Here is a 17,538-nt window from a genome sequence, read left to right as displayed (position 1 = left end):
CCCTTCAGTAGCTACTTTCTGCTGTATTATACCATATGTATATGTTCAGTCATGTCTGTATGACATTTTATATTTGGCTGAAGCAGTGTTTTCCACATTGTGGTGATTCCATCTGCACGTTTCCTTTTTGGCTTAAAACAAAACATCAAGGATTGTGGGATAGGATAAGGCTTCTATACCGCAATCTCAAATGTTTTTGGCTGCATATGGTATCCTGTACTGTTTCAAAAAACTAGCATGCAGTAAGAATACAAGACTTGGTTGAAGGAAGAAGGAAGCAGTGTTTTCATAAGCTATTTGCAAATTAACTATAAACTAAAGCAGATGCTTCTTAAAGATTTTGCTTTTTGTCCATTAAAAGTAAAAAAAAAATAAAGCATTACTATGTTGGTATTAAGTCATGTTGTACCAAAGAGGTGTACAATACCTTGAGAGCATTCCCATTCATCTCAATTTCCAATCGCTTCACTGTCGAACTTCACTCAAATGACATCATGAAAACGTTCGTTGATTGGCTGATTGTAGTTACAGTGTCTGCCAGCAGAGGCTAGTAAGGTAAAAGCAACATGCAAGGAAGCCATTTTGTCAAGAAAACCAGGAAAGATGTCACACTTTGGCAAGGTCAGTCATTTTTTTATATCAACTTATTGGATATTTTGATCTATTTATGACACTGCCATGTTAGTTTAGGTTCTCATATGTCAAATGACTTCAAGAAAACTTCATAAAATTTGTAAAAAATAATAATATTGATTTTACCTTGAAAAATATGACACTTTATTTTAGTAGAAAACGATATAAATGTGTGAGGCCATTACAAATACAAAAAGTGCATTTCTAAAAACTTGGCGCATACATTTAAAAGTAGCCTGAGATGCCTGAGATGACAGCCGTCTGCTGTATTCTGTCTCTCTGAGCCTCATGATAGATGAGTAAACAGTTTGGATTGTTTGTATTTTATTTGATGGGCCATTTAGGAGAAATTTAAACATTACTCAGGCTCTGATGTCAGTTTTATTCCCATATTACTGTTTCTTTGCACACAGTATATGCTCCATCTGTATCCGATCAAAGAGCCTGGATGATTTCTAGATTACCTGAAAGAACTGGGATCTGTTTATGTGTGTGTAATGCTGACTTTATGTGGAATTTCCTACATTAAAGTGCACATTTACATTAATCTATATGACGTTTTACCACTTTTAGCCCAGTGCTACATATTTTTATTAGTGTAGGCTGACAATATATTTTTATTTATTTATTTAATTTTAATTATGATAAATTGACAAGATATAATTGTATTTGGACTAGTATTTCACCTTGTCCTAGTCTTCATATGTTTGCCTTCATTGTGTCCACTTCCTTATTAGGACGTTTCAGTCTTTCTCTCCACTGCAACATTTTTATGTGACATGTCTGGATTTTACAGGCCGTTTAAAAATTTTTTTTATTGAGTTTGTCGTTGAATTTGTCATGTATTAACGATGCATGTTATGTCTGAATATTTAAAATCTTAATGATCAGTTTTCCAAAATTAAAATTCTGCAGTGACACCCGCAGTGACACAGTTCTTTCCATAGGGATTTATTGGTTTATGTAGTAAACTTTTTTTTTTTTTTTTTTTTTGGCACATGGGATCTACCTTTCTGACCAAAAGAGTAAATATGCTGTTTTACTCAAACCTTTCAAGACCCTACAAAATCAAAACTTGAGTTTGTGGCTTTTAGTCCATGTGTTTTTGCTTTGAGAACTTTTTTTTAGATGTAACATGATGAAACTAAAGCTCATTGGCTGTTTAAAAATAAGACACAAGCCCTTTCAAATGTCCTATCTTATATTCCCTGTGTTAATAGGACAATCCGAAAACTGAACTTCATGGGGTCTTAAAGCAGGTTTATTTTTAATGTAGTCTCCAGACCTAAACTCTTAAAAATAAAGGTTCAATTTATTATTATTTTTAATTATTATTTTTTAATGATTATTATTATTATTGCAGCAATGCAATGGAAGACCCATTTTGGGCTCCCAAAAAGTTTTCAGTAACACTTTCTATGAAGTCCAAGCTTGTAATGAATTATAGCTCCATTTATAATTTTACATTTACATTTACATTTATAAAGACTCATTAAGACCTTTACTGCATTATAAGAACAGTTATAGTTACATTTATATTATTTTTTATAATTACTTATAAGTCATTCATTTCATTCAATGCACATTCTCATAATCCATTAGACACTGATTTATAAGTATTAATTAGTCAGTCATATGGTTCCATGATGTATTCATAAAGATGCAACCTGCATTGGTATAATGTAATTATATTATTATTACAATTACTTTTTAGTAATTCTTATTTATTTCTGTAAAATAAGTGAATAGATTGTTATAAATAGTCGTGTTGTTTTTCTTATATATAAATTCTTATTGTGAGTGATAATACAGAAATAATTTATAAAAACAGTGGAATTTTTTAAGTCTTTTTTATGTTACATACTAGCAAAACACTGCAACAATATTTTTTTAAGTATTATTCCAAACCGCAATAAGCAATACCATGCATATGGCTGAGAAGATGTAGATTTTAACAAATCAAAATTACCATCCATGACCTCTAATGGAAACATGAGCCATTAAAGACATAATTGATAACTAATTAGTACAGCAAACAAGTGTCTCTGGATCTATTTTTATATTTTATTTATTTTTATATTATAAATCAGTGTATAATGGATTATGAACATGCACGCAAAAAGCAAATGCATGACTTATAAGTAATTTAAAATATATATATAACTGTAACTATAACTGTTCTTATAATGCAGTATTAATGCTTAATCAGTCTTTAAAAATATATTTATAAAATAGTAATTCTTATAAATAAGTGTAAATGGGGCTATAATATATTATAAGAATGGTCTTCAATGGAAAGATTCTGTGAATGTTCTTCACGGAACGCAATGCCAATAAAGAACCTTTATCTTTAAGAGTGTAATAAGCACTGCTGTAGCTTTCATAAAGTTGTGCCTTAAATTGAATTTTCAAGTAACCTTTATCTAATACTACATATTTTGAACAGTTCACAGAGAACGCACTAATATAATTTTTTTCTCTTTTTGATGTGTCTCCATCTGTGTCCATGCCGTTAGTCTCTGAGATTGACATCCTCTTTCTTGAATATCATGATGGTCAAGGCATCGTTTCGGCCATGAAGAGCCAAGTTCCTTTCGATTAAAGCACGAGAGCCTCCCCTGAAGAGGTCATATCTTTCTTCTCTTCTTATCATTTTATGTTCTCCCTGAGGTCCACTTATAATGTTAGCAAAGTTTTCACAGTGCCAAAAACAGTCAGTATTTAGTTTTCCATGACAATTTTCCACTCTCTCCCTGACCCTGACTGTGTCCTAACCAGTCCGTGATGCAACAAGCTTCAAATCAGTTTGTCTTTCCACATGAAGATAACATTTCCCAATACAAATCACGGTTGTTGAGATGTAAATGTGTATGTTTTATGTGTTCAGAATGTATTCATCTGACACCAGAATGTTGTCGAAGCTCAGAATAAGCCGTTTTGTCATCTTAAGAAGGTGTTTTGAGGTGAAAAGTTACAGTATATTTGCAAAAGATGAAGGAAAGTCAGATTCCGCATTACACGACCGCTTTAAGCGCACACCTCGCTCTGAATCGCATAACTTTGTCCACACATCACACTAAACACAAGCCAGATTGTGATTTAATTACTGTTTTCTGACATGGGTCCAGCCCCTTTTTTGACCAGACCTTGCCCGCCAATGTTAATTTGCGTGCTCGACAGCTTTTCTGGAAGGGAGAGTGGCTGTATAAGGCAGAGGAGGCAGGCGTTTAGGAAGCGTTTTCGCATGAGGGACAGAGAGATAAAAGCCACCGTGAAGAGTTCAACTCTGGTGCAGGGTGCCTGGCTCTCTCCAAGTTTACCGTTTGGTGTTTTCTGTGATGTGGCCTCCATGGCCTTTTGCACTGGGCCGTCAGTGAGAAAGAAAGAAGAGAGGGAGGCTGGATCGGGCAGAGTGCACACAGCGATGTGAGGAGCAGCTGGGGACAGTCTGACTGAAGCCTCACACACTCCCTTGACTCGTGCTCTTAAATGGATGAGTATGTGACCATCAAAAGAAAGCTTCTCCATAGACCCATCTTCAGGTAAGGGATTCAGCTGTGGCTTCCAGTTTCATTTTTATCTTTTGCGATCGAGTTTGTCTGGAAACTCGTTTGTCTGTTTATACTTGTAACTTTGAAGAAAGTTTGCATCTGTGGTGCTTTAGCATATCTAGCTGTTTCTAAAGAGCGATGAGATAAAATGGAGAACAAATTGTGAATCTTTTTAGATGTTTCTTCTGAGAAATGTCTCTTCTTGAGTTTTAAAAGAGATCTCGTCAATCAAAAATAAGATATCTCAGTATGGACCATACAGGTCTAATTTATTTGAGCTATCCATGTGAATTTTATAGCATTATACTCTTGCTGTACAACAACAATTTTCCCATTTAGCTTTATTTCTCGTAAAGAAGTGCAGGAGAAACATCTGACACTAAGGCGAAACATAAACAAAGTTCTTATGAGCAAACCGGTGAGCAAATAGTGCATCTAAAGTGTGACTTTGATTCTCAGGGGCACTTTCAACCTTATCTGCTTTTGCTCTGTAATCAGCCACAGTGTGTTTCAAAGGAATGGAAGCAAAATACCCTTCGCTAAATGCCCCCGTCTAATGTGGTTACACAGTCATTAGAGGCAGAACATTAAGCTGTGGTTCATTGCGTTGCTCCGTTATTTCAAGCAGGTTGCTAATAGTTTTTTTGCATGTAAAATGGAAGCAGATGTGCAACAGGTTCTTTTGCATACTTTTGTCAGGCACATCAGTTTAGCAGTCTCAAAGCGGGTTTAAATGAGGATTAGGAGATACTGGCTTTGTTCCAAACCTGGCAAGCTACCTGTGTACATAGTACTCGGTACTGAGTGATATGCGACCTCATAAGTGACTGATTTGGAACACTCGACATAAACAGCAAATAGTCATTTAAATAGCAGTTCTCAAATGAAGCTCAATTGATTTCAGCAGTGGTGGACAATAACATAATATTTTTATTTTGGGAAACTTTTACTTTTACTTAACTACATTCCGAAGCTTTTTACTCCACTACATGCTGCTCCTCGTTATTTTGAACTGAAGAAATCATCACGTGATAGCAGTGTCCGATTCGTGTACAAGCTGTATCTTTTCAGTTAACCTGTTAAATTGGTTTGCAAAACACACTGAATAATTAATTTGTGAATTGGATTGCATTTGATTGTATCTGTTCTCGAGTCAACAACTCACTGATTCAAATGATCTGGTCAAAGCGAGTCTTCGGTTACTCAAAATGTGCCAAGATCGGTAGATCCTCGGAGCTTGAGTGCGTAAGTTACTAATGCCGAATTTTAGGATTTATTCTTGTAAATGAAAATCATATTTAGGCTAGTTCTGGCTACTTGACGATTCATAGGAATTCATAATGATGCAGCCGGATTGAGCTTTAATCTATTAAGCCTCCCCTCCCCTAGTTTAAGCAGTAGGATACATTCATCAATCAGTACTTTTTACTTTTAATACTTAAGTACATTAAAAATCAAGTACTTTTGTACAAATTAAAAAGAAGTATTTCGAACTTTTATTGGAGTAATATTTTATTAGGGTAGCTTTTTGTACTTTTACTCAAGTACTTGATTTGTGTACTTCGTCCACCACTGGATTTTAGTACAGTTTGGTGCCAACATGTTGCTAAGCTAATGATTTGGTACTCTAATATGCATAAAAATGCATAGTTGTGTGCAATACTTTGAAATATTATTTATAGATCATTTTTGTTATTGAATGAATTACAAATATGTTTATATTTACCATAACTTATCAAATTGATAAGTTTAATTATATCAAGTGCTGTGAGAAAAGGCTATAAATCTCCACCTCCAACATCCTCACACGCAGTATAGCCTACTAGCCGAGACTCCTTCTTTATGTGTACAGATGTGACGTAATAACGCAGAGAAATGCTCGAATTTCCCGCGGAAATCCGCCAGTACCACTGGAATTAAAAACATTATTACAAGCTTATCGTTTTGAATCGAGCTAAGGCATGCAGATAGTTTTGAACACTGGCTGGTTATGTATGTACTTGCTCAAAATTTTATTTTGGATAATTTTAACCCAAAAAAAGTTACAGAATGCAGCTTTAATGATAAAAACATATGTATGCTACTACGTAGCACTCAGTTGGTTTTGGAACAGATCTGTACTGATTTTGCATGAGGGACTTTCTGAGTTCTTGACTTTTCAAATATCCTGGGATATATGTGTGTGTGTGACTCTTGTTATCTCTTAGGGGTTTCATGGTATGTTTTTTACCTCTGATGTTCCCCTTGAGGTTCCTCTCCTTGCTAACTCCAATAACAGCCTGCTGGGAGGCCTGCATGGGAATAGCAGATTTTTGAAACTTGCAGACAAGGCTCTGGAAATGAGTCTTACCCTACCATTTGTTTGCAGTGAGTAACATCCCATTGTGCAGTTTTACATGACATCTGCAGTCCATCACATGAACAGCTTTAATGAGCCAACGTTTACTATCAAACAGACAAAATTAATCAGTGTGATTCAACCAACCGTCATCTCTTTTGTTTCCTTTCTCTGCTGAATTTCCTTATTGGTCCAGACTGGGTGCTGGTAACTTGCTCTGAAGATTTTTGGCCTATATGGTACTTTTGGCAACCACGGAAATCTTGCTGATTATGCTAGGTTAAAAGACCAGTGCACCAAATGTCACTCTCATGACGTTCTTCTGTGAAACTTTAAAGAAGTATATGTTGCTTTTTTCCAATCCAATATTCCACATTTTTCCATCTTAAAATATGTCAGTGCCATTTGTTTTGTCTCAAGATGTATACCAATAATGTTTTTTCTTAGGCACGTTTATAAAAGCTACTTAAATGCCCTAATTGAACTAAGGCCTAATCCTGGCTTAATCTAAGCCTTGTCTGAAACCTGAAACCTGAAGACTACATGACTTATGGTAGCTTTGTATTATAAATAGATAATCAATTGTTGTATCTCCTACATGAGACGTTCATTATCTTTTTATGCCGTTTTTTTAATCTTATCTTTGTGAATAAGCAAGAAGAGTGTTTTGGGAAGAGTGAAGGGAGCTGTCTTAGAGACTGAACACTAAATTAGTAAAGTATGAAACAGAACCTATCAGATTGCATTTTTTGCAGATACTATCATAATATCAAGGGAAAACAATGGAGAATTTCACATTTTTCAGAGCTGACATCTTACTCTTGCAAGCTAATAGAAGTTCATAACAAATCAATTGAATTAACTCCTCACATTTGAGATTAGTAGTCTCAGTTAGCTAGTGGAAAAATCACCTATAAGAGCAAATATTTTATTCTGTATGGTTGGAATGTAGGACTGTATAGCCTGCATGGTATGGCTTCGAATACTGAAGATCATGAGTGATTTATGTTATGAAACCAGCATGAAATTTGTTTGTAACACAAAACAGCTGCCCATCTTCTTGAAAGGGGGCACACACAATATATAACCGTACAATAAAAATATGCTGTTTTTTTTATGAAAAGTATTACTGGTAAAGAATAACATGCAAAATACACATTTTGGATTCAGTATGATTTATGTTTTCGATAGAAATTAATGCTTTTTTCAGAGAGGATGTCTTAAACTATATATAGTCAAAACTAACAGTAAAGACATTTATAATGTTAAATTTTTTTTTATCTCAAATAAATGATGTTCTTTTGAACTTTATATTCATCAAATAATTCAGAAAAAATTTATCATGGTTATTATTGCTAATAATAATAATAATAATAAGAAATGTTTCTTGAGCAGCAAATCAGGATATTAGAATGATTTTTAAAGGATCATGTGACACTGAAGACTGGAGTAATGATAATAATCATTCTCCAAAATAATAATATTTCACAATATTACTGTATTTCTGATCAAATAAATTCTACCTTGGTGAGCAGAATTGATATCTTTCAAAAGCATAAAAAATCTCACAGACCCCAAGCTTTTGAACAGTAGTGTGTTAATATAAATATAAAAAATTGCAACTGTGGAATGCAATTGATGAAAACAAACATTCAGTTTACCTTAAAGCCAAACCGTGCAGAATGTATGAGCTGAAGAGTAGATTTTTACTCTCATAAATTATGCACACTTGTGAATCCAGCCTATTAGGCCTCTGTATCTTTTACTTTTTAAATCAACACGGTCTTTGCCAGAAGTGATTATATGTTGAGGTCCTTTGAGCTTTTTATACGTAGAAGAATCTAGATTGTGCTAATTTGTCCTATGAGACTTGGATGCAATCTGTATCACATGACTCGTCACTAATAAGGTTGGCATACCAGAATCAGTCCTCTATAATCTGTGTTTTGAGAACAAACAGTATGGTATCTGGTGTCTGTCACTATGGAATAAGTCAGCACAGATTTCCGAGGAAATCTTGGCCCATAGTTCCTCATCATAGCCAGCAACATTTAGGAATTTAATGAAAAATATGTCAGTCATAGCCAAGCCTTATTTACCCATAGGCACATATTATGTATCCCTCTTCCGGGACATTCAGCTTTCAAACCATTGACCTCACAAACACGTCCCCTGACATCTCTCTCTCGTTTCTAAATGAAAATTAGGCAAGTTTTTTTATTTTTTATTTTAAGCATAATATCCCTGAAAATACAGACTGCAAACAACATTTCGGGATAAAACTTTAAAAAACAGAGGTTTATTTCCATTGATTTACTCTTAAAATATCTTGTCATCAAATTATAAACTGATGGATTAATCTGGTAAATGAATGAGACAGAGTCACCGTGCCTTTGATTTATTTGACCCTGACTAGTTACACATGAAAGGTAAACCAATCAGACAGCGTATTAATATGATGAGCTGGGTGAAATAGCAGTAACACAATAATTGCCATTTAGCAAATTGCTTTAGTATGCATTGTTCTCTATTCTGAGTAGGATGAGCGGGACACTTGTAGAGTAATGAATGGAAGAGAAAATGCAACACTCTCGCCTGTCAGTTAAAAGAACCAATAGCCTATTAGAGCCAATAGAGAAATAGGGTTGCAAATGGTGACACCCACATCCTTCTACTCTGAATAGTAACTTGTTTCTGAGGTTTTTCCTTTCTACTGAGATTCCTTCATCTGGTTGGTTTTTGAAAGTGGTATAGATGTGTCCTTCACTGCCTATAATATCCCACAATTCTTTGTGGGTGGTTCAGTGGTTGGTTGAAAGTATATAAATGCTTTCAGAAGGAGCTGTTGAAAGGAGCAAATACTATATATTTGCTTGGTTGGGCCCTATCTTGCACCCAGCGCAAGTGACTTTGTACACCGACGCATGTATCATTCCTATTTTGCACCCGCGCAAAGCGGACTTTTCCCTCCACAGAAGCACGTCGGTTAACTAAGAAATACACTTGCGCTCCCGGGGGCGGTTCAGCGCAAAGAGGAGGCGTGTTCCGGCGCAAACGTTCCTTCTTGCTATTTTGCAGGTTTAGAAAACAATTGCGCCACTAACCAGGAAAAAATAGTTTAAAGTCAGTGGCGCGTTGCGCATGTTATTCATATGCTATTTTAAGGGCGCATGCTTGGCCATAATCAATGTAGCGTGTGCACAACGCGCACTTTGATTCTCTCATCTACACAGAAGCAGCAGTTTTCATTTTTGCAAATCATACATTATTACGATAGATAGATAGATAGATAGATAGATAGATAGATAGATAGATAGATAGATAGATAGATAGATAGATAGATAGATAGATAGATAAACAATTTATTATAAAAGCATACATCTAGCTTACACATTTACCCAAATTAACCGAAGTTAATTTGGGTGGGTTTCTCCATTTCAATGTAACTTCTCTCTTTTACGGCCGTGACGAGAGCGTTGCTCTCCTTGGCTGTGAACCGCTGCTGGCGCGCGCCTGGCAAATCCGCCGTTACAATAGCAATCCGCTATGGAAAAAGCGCATCTGCTCTTAAAGGGAATGTGAGATGACGCTCTGATTGGTTTATTTCACGTTACGCCCAAACCACACCTATGAATAATGAAGCTACTTCAGACCAACCCATTTTAGATTTGCGCCTGGCGCAAGAGTCATTTATCCCGCCGGGAAAATAGCAACAGCGCCGAGACCCGCCCACAAAGTTACTTGCGCTTTGCGCTTTGACACTTGCGTTTCAGATCGTTAAAATAGGGCCCCTTATCTCTAAAGCTCACTTGCATTTGTTCTGGATCATTTGAATTGATGTGTTAGTGCCTTTGGAAGCCGGAAGAGCTCTGCTGGTGGTGGATGTTTACGCAGTGAAAATGAAACGACGGGTGAATTTCCTGAATTTATGTAGTTTAGGTGTTGTTATTGTTCAAGTGACTGTAGCAGTGTCTACCTCCATGACCTTGGACTTGTTCATAAGTTGAATAGGTGAGTGTTAAATTCACTGTGAACACAGATGAAAGTATTGATAAACCAGAGATTAGACCAGGCCGATTATTGGACTAATAACCATGCTTGCTTAACCAATTATCAGAAGTCTGTTCCCCCTTGTATTAATTCCCAAATCTATCGCCATCCTATTTTTCCGTTTTCAAATATTCTTGAGTGAATTTTGGGTAAATATTGTGTCAAATGATTTGTCCATAAAGTATTTGGACACTTAGCTCACACTTAAAAATGTCATTGCATGAAATAATAAACATATCTCTAAATGGCAGCCATTTTTGTGATGACTTTTAACCATTTATTTTTAATCCAATAAAAATATCAAGGCTAATTTTAGTGGGAGTGCTTGTGCTATTTTCCTTAAAAATGCCACTTGTTTGGAATATTTTTTTATTTTTATTTTTTTTCATGCAATGCCATTTTTATATCTGGCATAAGTATCAAAATACTATTTGGAGCAACTGTAGATCAGTATTATATCAGGTACCCTTTCCCCCCCTAGATATTAGCATCAGTGTTAGCAATTGAAAATCACATCTTAAAGCCCAACTCATGCAAAATCTGGATTGAATGCTCAATTTTCACAGTTCACTGTAGGCTCATCGCCATACAGTGTCAGTGCACCAACATGGGAGTTGTGTGCCATCCGGCCTTCCACTGGAGCTGCTCTCATTTATGTGATTCAAATGACTTCTAAACCATTCAAGAGCATTCAAATCATTTCAAGGTTTGACAGATTAAATCGCACTTCAATTGGTACTATTTATTGAATAACATTGCGTCAGTTGTGATAAGAATTTCTGTTGTGTTGTTGGAAATCACAGAAAGATTAAGATAATTCAAGGAGTATACTATTACATTATTGTGATGTTTTGACTTACAAGACGTCTTTGTACCATGAAAACATCCTGCAAGTTTCATAGTTTAAAATGTCCTTATTATAAACAAAGCATTTATTTAATCAAGCTCCAAAAACAGCTCATTTTGATATTGGGTGACCTGTGATGTCACTCGGGGAATACATTTGCATATACCTGCCTCCAGAGCAAGACAAGACAACAGCTGACATTTGCTTACATTGGATGTGAGTGTCGTGTCAAATGTAAATAGAACCCATTATAATCAATGATGCTGTCTACACTTGATACTGTATACAGAAGCATGTTCAGTTTCTAAAATGCTCCACTCACTTGAGTTTGTCAACAGGGCAAATTGAGCACATTTTTTGCTTTGACGCATCCAGTTTAAACAGCTCATTAGTCCCTGTACAGACTTCAGAAGGATCCCAACGTTGAAAACATGTTTTTTTTTAATGGCGTCCTGCATCACGTCAGAGGATTATATGTTTGTTCGGAGCATTTTGTTTTGTCAGCAAGGCACAGTGTAATGGAGAGTTCACAAAAAACCATGAAGTAGCCAACTTTATTGAATCTGACAGCAGCTGCATCACAAACCGTAAGTAAATATGATGTCAATGCTTTGTCTGTAAATTACGGTTTTTATATAAATAATGTTTTCAAAACACTGGGCGTTGATACTGTTTCCTATGTAGTGATGTTAGCCAATCATAACATTGGCCATTTACTGACAAGCCTTAAAGGAGCCTTAAAGGGTCAGAATGAAAGTTAAAAATAATTGTTTTTCCTCATATATATATATATATATAATATTATTATTTTTTATTTATTTTTTTGTGCAAAAAACTTTATGAACATTATAAATGAACCTCAAGGGGAAAAAAATCCATGTCATGACCCCTTTAATGGCACTAAATTAACACGGTTAACTGACAGCCTTGCTTTTTTAGTCCAATTTCTTGAACATCAGGTAAAGTCATCCACATCCCCTAAGGCCTGGGATTTATATTGCTTGTGGAGGGAGATAGGGAGATGGGGAGATGTTTAACTGAGATAGTCTTAGCCAGTAAATCAGTGCCCTCCGTGCTGCCAAAACACAACTAGACTGATGTTACTTGTATTTAGAGCTTCAGCTTAACTGCTTCAAATGGGAACCCAAGAGGTTAGTTTACAACCTAGTGTAAACCAACCTGTCCTGCAGGCATTAAGATGTGGCTTTAGTACTTGGAGGACTGGGGAAACTGAGGCTTGTGAAAAATGGGATGTTTGTTTAATCAGAGCTCTGCTTGGCTCTAAAAATTGCTCACCGCAGATCACTCCAGATTGCTTGTGTCAACCTGTGTTTAGCATGTCACCAGAGGGCCTGAAGTCCTCTAGTCAAATCCACGCACGCAAAATCTTGGAGGGATTGTGGTCCTCTTGTAGCAATTGCAAGATGTATGTGGTTCTCAAACTTTTTTGGTCACGCCCCCCTTTAAACCATTAAAAAATCTGGCACCCCTTCACTACCACCTTAGTGACTACCAAGTAATTTCACTAAAATGTAGTGAATCTTTCCAAAATGGAAAGATTTATAAATTGAAAAACATGCAATGAAAAACACCTGCAATAGTTTCACTGTGTATTGTCATTGAATCATTGAAATGTATATCCGTAAGAGAATATATTTCAGTGATGCTTTGGATGAACAATATATAATCAGTGGCTGCAGTGAACTCTTTCATCAGTGCCTAACAAGCTCAGCTTCTTGTAGCCTACGTCATCTTACGCTGAAGTCTATGGCAAGCTACTTCTATCTCTGGCTTATTCAGACGATGACAATAAATCAGCGGTCTGAAGAAGAATGATTCAGTGGAATTGGCGTTCAGTGCCGCTTTATAAAGGCAGAGCGCCAACTGCTAGTCACGCACTTGAGCGCTGTTGCAATGGCTGTTTTTTTTTTTTTTATTCATTTTTTTCTGCTGATCTCCTGCGGCCCCCAGCAGTACCTGAGCTGCGCCCCACACTTTGAGAACCACTGATTTAAATGTTATTTTATCAAGTTCGATTTATCAAACAAATTAAGTCGCAAATAAAGAGCAAAATAAATAAATAAAGAAAAGTAAAAAAAAAAAAAGCGATAGTCGTAGTAATAGTATATAAAATAATTGATATAATAATAATGTGTTATATAATATAGATGTGAGTGATGTATGAATGTAATTTTCTTGTAAAGAGAACTTGAGGTTTGGTAAACTAAAAATGAAATAATAAAAATAATAATATATAATAATACAATTATTATCATGACTGATGATAATTCTGTATTTTTTTTTTTAAATATTGAGTTTTGGTAAACTAAATATGTAAATAATCATTATGATTAGTAGTAGTAGTATTTATATTATTATTATTTTTATTATTATTATTATTTTACAATATAGATATTTTAGTGATAGTGACTCAGTGATTACATTTATATTTTGGTGTGGTTGGTTGATTTATGTTCTGTTCATTTACTCAGAAACCTTTTGTTACAAAGCCATTTGTATGCTATTAATGAGCGATCATTCAAGTGCATGACTCAGTCAGTATTAAATGTACCAGTATCTCTAGGTTAATAAAAAAAAAAATGGACAGACGCATGATGACAGTTCACCTTTCTCCAAGTCTTGGCCTGTGTTCACAATCTGTCTATTAATACATTTGGTAAGCCGTGTTGGTGTCAAGGGAGGACAATTTGTGACAATATTTTCCCTGTTGCCTAGGGACTTTTTTGGAACCAAAAGTTAGCGGCGGGATATCTGTGAAATCAGAGAACACGTCCATTTATTTGTCAGAATAAATGGGGCGGGAAACTGCTTATGTCCGACGCACATTACACATGCGATTTTTCGTTTGATTTGCATCTCTGGACTCATCACACGCTCTTCCCCTCCTCTCTAATTATTCTCAGGTCAGTGAGCGGTCCTATGGGTGCCATCTTTGTGGAGTGAGGAATTTAGAGCTGTCTGAGAGGCTGGTAGCAAGTCCTTTCTTTCTTTCCATCGCGAGCCCTCGCCGGGTCCCTTGAGGGACCGTCAGTGACGGCAGCGGCTCGGAGTTTTGGATGTTTGTGTGTAGAATGGCACAGCAAGCTCATGGGAAAATGTTTGAGGTTGACCTTCCTCTTTACTTGTGTGACTGGGGCACGATGGCCTGCCGGCTGCCAGTGCCAGTGTCTCACTGGGCCGCTGTTAGTGACCACGAGAAACATCCCCTTCGCTCTTTCTCCAGGGCATTCTCATGCACCCTTGGAAAACAAACTCTTCTTGAAAAACTCAAAGCAAACTTCCAAGGTTTGTTTTGTTTTGCAATTTCTAATCTGACCTGGGTGGATACACTGTGAGCTATGAAAAGCCTGGATGGTTTTAGATTTGGAAAACAGGGACTCGGAAAAGGGCTGGAGATGGATGCAACTGGGTCCCCGAGGAACTTTCGGACTGGGTTGACGGAGCAGCATGTTACTCAATGGGAGTCTAAAAAGCACCAACCCAGCTTGCTTTAACGTGTTTTTGCTTCTGGGAGGCCTGCTGTAGAGGTAAAGCGGTGCGGGGTTTATTTTGTTCATTTCCAGACAGGCTTCTTTTAGATGCTTGTTTTTATTTCCATGCACTCTCAGTGGTCTGAAGACCCTCCCCGATACACTGTGTCAGGGGCCATGGCAAAGTCTCCAAAAATACAGTCAGTCTAAGTGCCTGTGCTCTGAAACCACTCGACAGGATGGTGTCTGTCAAACAGCCATACTTCATCTCGTGTATTTCAGCTAAGTTTGCAGTCACACAGCTCTTTGGAATGCTTGATTCTAATTGGTCGATTGCATTGTTCTGTCAGATATTTCTGTTTAATTATCACTAAACCAGAGAAGATGGCACATGCGCCATATGAGCCTTGTAAGCCATGGCGCCATTGAATCACTTTAAGATATTTACAACGGTCAGTATCCGTTTGCCATAAATTTGATATAGTATCTTTTACAGAACAGCTATTTTATTGGTAGCAGACTTCATATCAATGTTATTTAAGTATTATTTAGATACTATTATAGTATTTATTAATATTTTGATTTAACTTTTCTTTTTTTTTGCGTTGATTTTAATTTTAGTTTACATTTCAGTAATTGTGCCTTTGTCATTTTCATTAGTTTTATGTTAGTTTAATATTACTAATTATTTTATTATTAATGATCATTTATATTTTATTTTATTTCAGCTTTATTTTTAATCAACGTTTTTGATAGTTTTAGTTAGCAAACACTTCTTATAGCACTCTCCATAATGAATGTCATGTAAAATGTCACTTGAGTTTATTTGTGTTCTAAGCTGAAAGATGCATAAAATTGCAAAGATTGCATGTATTGTAGCACAAGCTAATTTGTATCTCAGCTCCCTAGAAAGTCTATTCATAAAACAAACACATAATTACACTATTAGTCATATGAATTTTTTTTTAAATACCAAAAATGTAATTTATTAGTGACTACATTGTGTTAAAATATGTTGAAAATTCATGCAGTGATTTTTGCTAATTTTCCGATAATGACCAGTGTTTTTATTATGTTTAAGGGGGTTATACGCACTGCATTGTGCCCTAGTATACGTTTTTTACAGTATTTCTGTAGTATATAGGTTAGCTATATACTTATATATCGTGCTATTATGATAAATATCTGCATGCAATGCCTCAATGACCTCAATGATGTACTACATTTGCTAAAATGTCCAATATGCAATAAAGCTCACTGCACTGAGTGCTGTATCCCATAATGCACTTAATTTGACCTTCCAGTGTTATGAATGATTAACTCTTTCTTGGCTCACTTTCTGGACATGTTTTTTTTTTTTTTTTACATACTAAAAGTAGCCAATATAAAGTATATTTTCTATAAATACTTCTATCTAGTATATTTCTATCTATATTTTCTATTTTTTATAAAGTATAATATAAAGCACACAGTATTCAGTAAGCAGTCCACTAGCATTCTGAAAAGTATGCTTTGAATGCACTGCACATTATTTTGGATAAAAGTGGCTGGCAAATATAATGTGTGCAAAATTCAGAGGAGAAATGATAGTACACTGGCACAGGTCATATATCATCTAAGCGAGCAGCGCATGGAGGTTGCAGGTTCTGCACTTTTGCTGTCTTCAATGTTAAACACACTCTTACAGGCTTCATGTGAATGCTGATAAGCACAACAGCTGTTGTGGGGGGACCAGAGGGAGGGTGATGCACTCAAGGCTCTGCATTACATTACATTTCTGTCATATTAAATGCCATATACAGAAGGGTTCAAAAGTTTGAAACCACAGATTTGCTGTTGTTGTTGTTGTTGTTCCTTTCTTCCATTGAAGCTCAAAGGTGTTTTTTTGGAACTCTAATAATCCACCTCTAATAAACCATCATGCTTTGTTCATGTCAGCATCAGTGCTGCTGTCATCAAAACAGAGTGTCTGAATACTAAGGGAATACTGTATACTAATACTGTTTAGTTTACTAACAGCTTGTGCAAGCACAAGCCCTCTTTTGCCGTTAAAAACTACTGTCAGGATTTACTAAAGATACAGAGTGAAAAATGAGCGCTGAAAAGGCGTGGACAGGGTTATTTTTGCATATGCATTGGTAGGAGTTTTCCTTTCAGACGCAAAGTTTATGGGTATTTAATTTACTGGTATTTGCAAAAAAAAAAAAAAGAAAAAAAAAAGAAAACGAAAGTTACAAAAACAATTATTTTGAATCAAAATGTCTTTAAAATCATGAGAAAGATTTTATTGAAGTCAGGTGTGTTAGATGAAAACAGTGTTTAGATGGAATGAAACTTGGAGAAATAATAGAGCTATATTGTGATGAACTGTAAATCCCCTCTTGCTGCAGTGCTGTGTGTTTATCATTGTTTGGAAAGTCCTCCCATCTGGATCCGGCAGAACATATGTGATAAATATACACACTGTGACATTCTTGGGTGGGTAGGTGTGTTTGTGAGTGATGCTCAGTTACACACCCTTCTCCTCTCCATTTTACTTCACTGCTGGGCATTTGGAAACGCGGTAAATCACCATCAGGGAGGGAAGGAATGAGTATCACCCACAATGTTTCCAAAGTCCTTATCATT

The 17,538-nt window shown here is 35.9% G+C and overlaps 1 protein-coding gene across 5 annotated transcripts in view; it reads left to right on the top strand.

The window, feature by feature from the left end:
• The window catches only part of pde1a (phosphodiesterase 1A, calmodulin-dependent), a 105,190-nt gene that overhangs the window by 61,077 nt on the left and 26,575 nt on the right, over positions 1-17,538 (top strand). Inside the window, exon 1 of one of the 5 annotated variants that reach the window (XM_082176682.1) lies at positions 3,819-4,175. The exons of 3 other annotated variants lie outside the window; for them this stretch is intronic. In XM_082176682.1, coding sequence (XP_082032808.1) covers positions 4,123-4,175 — 53 coding nt within the window. In that variant the 5' untranslated portion in view covers positions 3,819-4,122. Of the gene's footprint in view, positions 1-3,818; positions 4,176-14,067; positions 14,968-17,538 lie in introns of those variants that run through there. One more of the 5 variants, XM_082176683.1, reaches the window with a different exon arrangement.

Source organism: Leuciscus leuciscus (assembly GCF_965113295.1).
Source record: "Leuciscus leuciscus genome assembly, chromosome: 7".
Lineage (NCBI taxonomy): Eukaryota > Metazoa > Chordata > Actinopteri > Cypriniformes > Leuciscidae > Leuciscus > Leuciscus leuciscus.
The sequence above is the reverse complement of the archived record's forward strand: the minus strand, read 5'-3'. Positions and strand labels throughout refer to the sequence as shown.